The sequence below is a fragment of the Silurus aristotelis genome, assembly GCF_946808225.1.
Source record: "Silurus aristotelis genome assembly, chromosome: 29".
NCBI classification, from domain to species: domain Eukaryota; kingdom Metazoa; phylum Chordata; class Actinopteri; order Siluriformes; family Siluridae; genus Silurus; species Silurus aristotelis.
In genome coordinates this window covers 12,130,002-12,137,501 of record NC_139602.1, presented here as the reverse complement: position 1 = coordinate 12,137,501, position 7,500 = coordinate 12,130,002, and the positions used below count along the sequence as shown (strand labels likewise).

General features: G+C 55.1%; 2 protein-coding genes across 2 annotated transcripts in view; one reads left to right on the top strand and one right to left on the bottom strand.

Moving 5' to 3' along the window:
• The window catches only part of LOC310722791 (arf-GAP with GTPase, ANK repeat and PH domain-containing protein 1-like), a 26,960-nt gene extending 25,735 nt beyond the window's left edge, over positions 1-1,225 (top strand). The window contains exon 21 of the mRNA XM_083535522.1: positions 1-1,225. This exon is cut by the window's left edge and continues 612 nt beyond it. The gene's annotated coding sequence lies outside the window, so the exon portion shown is untranslated.
• A 5,214-nt stretch (positions 1,226-6,439) lies between these two features.
• The window catches only part of LOC310722447 (translocon-associated protein subunit alpha-like), a 4,479-nt gene continuing 3,418 nt past the window's right edge, over positions 6,440-7,500 (bottom strand). The window contains exon 9 of the mRNA XM_083534887.1: positions 6,440-7,233. Coding sequence (XP_083391013.1) covers positions 7,166-7,233 — 68 coding nt within the window. The 3' untranslated portion in view covers positions 6,440-7,165. The remainder of the gene's footprint in view (positions 7,234-7,500) is intronic.

Genomic DNA, 7,500 nt, shown 5'->3' with positions numbered 1-7,500 from the left:
TCATTCGAATGTATTTCGCATTTTCATGTTCTCAATGCAGTGTTTCTAACTGAGCTGGTGTGTGCGTGTGTGTGTGCGTGTGCGTGTGCGTGCGCGTGTGCGTGTGTGTGTTTGTCTTTGCCAATTGTGCCATTAAAATCATACACGAGCTGAATGTGTTTTAGTGTAGTATAGATACAGAACAGAGGGATGACGGAGTGAAAGAGGAGGATGAGTGTAGATACAGAACAGAGGGATGACGGAGTGAAAGAGGAGGATGAGTGTAGATACAGAACAGAGGGATGACGGAGTGAAAGAGGAGGATGAGTGTAGATACAGAACAGAGGGATGACGGAGTGAAAGAGGAGGATGAGTGTAGATACAGAACAGAGGGATGACGGAGTGAAAGAGGAGGATGAGTGTAGATACAGAACAGAGGGATGACGGAGTGAAAGAGGAGGATGAGTGTAGATACAGAACAGAGGGATGACGGAGTGAAAGAGGAGGATGAGTGTAGATACAGAACAGAGGGATGACGGAGTGAAAGAGGAGGATGAGTGTAGATACAGAACAGAGGGATGACGGAGTGAAAGAGGAGGATGAGTGTAGATACAGAACAGAGGGATGACGGAGTGAAAGAGGAGGATGAGTGTAGATACAGAACAGAGGGATGACGGAGTGAAAGAGGAGGATGAGTGTAGATACAGAACAGAGGGATGACGGAGTGAAAGAGGAGGATGAGTGTAGATACAGAACAGAGGGATGACGGAGTGAAAGAGGAGGATGAGTGTAGATACAGAACAGAGGGATGACGGAGTGAAAGAGGAGGATGAGTGTAGATACAGAACAGAGGGATGACGGAGTGAAAGAGGAGGATGAGTGTAGATACAGAACAGAGGGATGACGGAGTGAAAGAGGAGGATGAGTGTAGATACAGAACAGAGGGATGACGGAGTGAAAGAGGAGGATGAGTGTAGATACAGAACAGAGGGATGACGGAGTGAAAGAGGAGGATGAGTGTAGATACAGAACAGAGGGATGATGGGTTTTTTTCTCGCTGTACTTTAGAAAAATGCGATGTGTTTCAATATCTTCATCTCTCCATCTCACTGCTTCTGCTCTTCTCTGTGACTTCAGCAGTTTATTGCAGTTTGGACCGAATGCTTTTAATTCATGTGAGATGTTACAGATGTTTTTCTACTTTGAACTGCACTCAAAAAAATAAATAAATAAAACTCCAAAATAATAATTGCTTTATAAAGATGTGTGTGTGTGTGTGTGTGTGTGTGTGTGTGTGTGTGTGTGAAGAAATTTCCCCACTGTGGGACGAATAAAGGTATATCTTATATGTATGTGTGTATATGTGTGTGTATGTATGTATGTGTACGTGTGTGTGTGTGTGTGTGTACGTGTGTGTGTGTGTGTGTGTGTGTGTGTGTATGTGTGTGTGCCATGTCAGTGTGTGTGTGTATATGTGTGTATATATATATGTGTGTGTGTGCTCTTACCTGAACACACCAACGCATCACACTCATTTGACACTGGACCTCTTTGAGTGTTTAAAGGCTCTGGTATGGAGAAGCTGCTGTTGGATCTGTGATGATCTCAGATGTTGAGATATTTTATGAGTTGCTCAGTAGCTCCTAGTTTTATAACCATAATGACTGTAAAAGACTGTAGAAAGATCATCAGTCATAATCACACACTCCAGTGCTCATGTTAGTTCTCACTCTCCAGTGTCACACTCACACCCCGACACGCCACACTCACACCCCGACACGCCACACTCACACACCGACACGCCACACTCACACCCCGACACGCCACACTCACACCCCGACACGCCACACTCACACACCGACACGCCACACTCACACCCCGACACGCCACACTCACACACCGACACGCCACACTCACACCCCGACACGCCACACTCACACCCCGACACGCCACACTCACACACCGACACGTCACACTCACACCCCGACACGCCACACTCACACACCGACACGTCACACCCACACACCGACACGTCACACTCACACCCCCGACACGTCACACTCCCACCCCCGACACGCCACACTCACACCCCCGACACGTCACACTCACACACCGACACGCCACACTCACACCCCTGACACGTCACACTCACACACCGACACGCCACACTCACACCCCCGACACGTCACACTCACACCCCCGACACGCCACACTCACACCCCCGACACGCCAAACTCACACCCCCGAAACGTCACACTCACACCCCCGACACGTCACACTCACACCCCGACACGCCACACTCACACACCGACACGCCACACTCACACCCCCGACACGTCACTCACACACACCGACACGTCACACTCACACCCCGACACGTCACACTCACACCCCGACACGCCACACTCACACACCGACACGCCACACTCACACACCGACACGCCACACTCACACACCGACACGCCACACTCACACACCGACACGCCACACTCACACCCCCCGACACGTCACACTCACACCCCGACACGTCACACTCACACCCCGACACGCCACACTCACACACCGACACGCCACACTCACACACCGACACGTCACACTCACACACCGACACGCCACACTCACACACCGACACGCCACACTCACACCCCCGACACGTCATTCACACACCCCGACACGTCACACTCACACACCGACACGCCACACTCACACACCGACACGCCTCACTCACACACCGACACGCCACTCACACACACCGACACGCCACACTCACACACCGACACGCCACACTCACACACCGACACGCCACACTCACACCCCCGACACGTCACTCACACACCCCGACACGTCACACTCACACACCGACACGCCACACTCACACACCGACACGCCTCACTCACACACCGACACGCCACTCACACACACCGACACGCCACACTCACACCCCCGACACGTCACACTCACACCCCCGACACGTCACACTCCCACCCCCGACACGCCACACTCACACCCCCGACACGCCACACTCACACACCGACACGCCACACTCACACCCCTGACACGTCACACTCACACACCGACACGCCACACTCACACCCCCGACACGCCACACTCACACCCCCAAAACGTCACACTCACACCCCGACACGCCACACTCCCACCCCCGACACGTCACACTCCCACCCCCGACACGCCACACTCACACCCCCGACACGCCACACTCACACCCCCGACACGTCACACTCAGACACCCACACGCCACACTCAGACACCCACACGCCACACTCACACACCGACACGCCACACTCAGACACCGACACGTCACACTCAGACACCGACACGCCACACTCTCACACGCCACACTCAGACACCGACACGCCACACTCAGACACCCACACGTCACACTCACACCCCCACACGTCACACTCACACCCCCGACACGTCACACTCACACCCCGACACGCCACACTCACACCCCGACACGCCACACTCACACACCGACACGCCACACTCACACCCCCGACACGTCACTCACACACACCGACACGTCACACTCACACCCCGACACGCCACACTCACACCCCGACACGCCACACTCACACACCGACACGCCACACTCACACACCGACACGTCACACTCACACACCGACACGCCACACTCACACACCGACACGCCACACTCACACCCCCAAAACGTCACTCACACACCCCGACACGTCACACTCACACACCGACACGCCACACTCACACACCGACACGCCTCACTCACACACCGACACGCCACTCACACACACCGACACGCCACACTCACACCCCCGACACGTCACACTCACACCCCCGACACGTCACACTCCCACCCCCGACACGCCACACTCACACCCCCGACACGCCACACTCACACACCGACACGCCACACTCACACACCGACACGCCACACTCACACCCCTGACACGTCACACTCACACCCCCGACACGCCACACTCACACCCCCGACACGCCACACTCACACCCCCCAAAACGTCACACTCACCGACACGTCACACTCACACACCGACACGCCACACTCACACACCGACACGCCACACTCACACACCGACACGCCACACTCACACCCCTGACACGTCACACTCACACACCGACACGCCACACTCCCACCCCCGACACGTCACACTCCCACCCCCGACACGCCACACTCACACCCCCGACACGCCACACTCACACCCCCGACACGTCACACTCAGACACCCACACGCCACACTCAGACACCCACACGCCACACTCACACACCGACACGCCACACTCAGACACCGACACGTCACACTCAGACACCGACACGCCACACTCTCACACGCCACACTCAGACACCGACACGCCACACTCAGACACCCACACGTCACACTCACACCCCCACACGTCACACTCACACCCCCGACACGTCACACTCACACCCCGACACGCCACACTCACACCCCGACACGCCACACTCACACACCGACACGCCACACTCACACCCCCGACACGTCACTCACACACACCGACACGTCACACTCACACCCCGACACGCCACACTCACACACCGACACGCCACACTCACACACCGACACGTCACACTCACACACCGACACGCCACACTCACACACCGACACGCCACACTCACACCCCCAAAACGTCACTCACACACCCCGACACGTCACACTCACACACCGACACGCCACACTCACACACCGACACGCCTCACTCACACACCGACACGCCACTCACACACACCGACACGCCACACTCACACCCCCGACACGTCACACTCACACCCCCGACACGTCACACTCCCACCCCCGACACGCCACACTCACACCCCCGACACGCCACACTCACACACCGACACGCCACACTCACACACCGACACGCCACACTCACACCCCTGACACGTCACACTCACACCCCCGACACGCCACACTCACACCCCCGACACGCCACACTCACACCCCCCAAAACGTCACACTCACCGACACGTCACACTCACACACCGACACGCCACACTCACACACCGACACGCCACACTCACACACCGACACGCCACACTCACACCCCCGACACGTCACTCACACACCCCGACACGTCACACTCACACACCGACACGCCACACACCGACACGCCTCACTCACACACCGACACGCCACTCACACACACACCGACACACCACACTCACACACCGACACGCCACATTTACACCCCGACACGCCACACTCAGACACACCGACACGCCACACTCACACACCGACACGTCACTCACACACCCCGACACGTCACACTCACACACCGACACGCCACACTCACACACCGACACGCCACTCACACACACCGACACGCCACTCACACACACCGACACGCCACATTTACACCCCGACGCGTCACACTCACACACCGACGCGCCACACTCACACCCCGACGCGCCACACTCACACCCCGACGCGCCACACTCACACCCCGACGCGCCACACTCACACCCCGACGCGCCACACTCAGACACCGACAGGCCACACTCAGACACCGACACGCCACACTCAGACACCGACACGCCACACTCACACCCCGACACGCCACACTCAGACACCGACACGCCACACTCACACACCGACACGTCACTCACACACACCGACACGCCACACTCAGACACCCACACGCCACACTCAGACACCCACACGCCACACTCACACACCGACACGTCACTCACACACACCGACACGCCACACTCAGACACCCACACGCCACACTCAGACACCCACACGCCACACTCAGACACCCACACGCCACACTCACACACCGACACGCCACACTCAGACACCGACACGTCACACTCAGACACCGACACGTCACACTCAGACACCGACACGCCACACTCTCACACGCCACACTCAGACACCGACACGCCACACTCAGACACCCACACGCCACACTCACACACCGACACGCCACACACCGACACGCCATACTCACACCCCGACACGCCACTCACACACACCGACACGCCACACCCGCACCCCGACACGCCACACCCGCACCCCGACACGCCACACTCGCACCCCGACACGCCACACCCGCACCCCGACACGCCACACCCGCACCTTGACACGCCACACTTAGACACCGACACGCCACACTCTCACACGCCACACTCACACACCGACACGCCACACTCACACACCGACACGCCACACTCACACACCGACACGCCACACTCTCACACACCACACTCACACCCACACGCCACACTCACACCCCGACACGCCACACCCAGACACCCACACGCCACACTCAGACACCCACACGCCACACTCAGACACCCACACGCCACACTCAGACACCCACACGCCACACTCACACGTCACACTCACACCCCGACACGCCACACCCACAGACCGATGTTCTGACATGTCACACTCAAACACCGACAAGGCACACCAGATAAAAACATGTTCACACTTTATTAAAGACGTCTCACAAACACCAGAAGCTCTGACACTTTCATCACAAACAGTTTCAGTGCTGCCCTTATTTCATAGTGTGACGAGTTTTTATAGCAGTTCATCTCATAGTATTAATAAAAAGAAGACGGAAGAGGAGAAGAAGGAGGAGAAGAAGGAGGAGAAGAAGAGGAACTTTATATGGAGTAATATGTTTGTCAGTATTCTGTTCTTGTTACATGAAATTCATTTTCTGTCTTTTTGGTCCAAATTGAGGATCCTGAGACCTGCTCCTCAGCGTGGGAATACTGCTTCTAGTTTTACACTGAAGCCATGATGTCAGCAAAGTTAACAACTAATAGACGCTATCAGCTACCAGGTTAGCATTGTGAGCAACATGTTGAAGCATTTGTAGGAAAATTAAACATTAACACTGCTGATTTTCTCCATGTCCAAAACGCCACCTCACTAAACTGTAACACTGGTGTAAAGCTTGAACAAACTGTTTTTTTACAGTTTGAGATGGAGCAGGTGATGATATCTTCATGTTCCTGTGTTCAAAACTGCAGTGGAGCTGCTGAGACTCTTCCTCAGGAATGTGTGAAATGTTTGAACTTTCGCTCAGTCTCTTTATGGAGACCAGGAGCGTGAGATGAGCTTGTAGAAGGAAGAACCGCAGAACCGTAGTGATGCTGTAGTTGTTGTGGTGGTGATTGTTGTCATGGTTGTTATTGATCTGCACCACCAGCTGTTCTCCTGGCACGTTTTCTCGGTGAAGCTCTCGGAGACGCTTTATCTAAAAAAATTATAAAAACAAGAAAGAGGAAGCAAGACATGACGAGTTAATTATAAACCTAAGTGTGAGGTTTTTAGTAAACCAGGTCTTAATGAACGTGACATTTACTAAGGGCTGTAATATTAAGCTACACCAATCATCTCATTTCCAGACTTTGCTGCAGGTTTAGTGGATTTTCTCTCAGTCTTGGTGTAATACACACTAATATATTATACATGACGTTTTGTTTTTTGTTTTTCCTGCCAATCATTTCTCAGCCAATCAGAA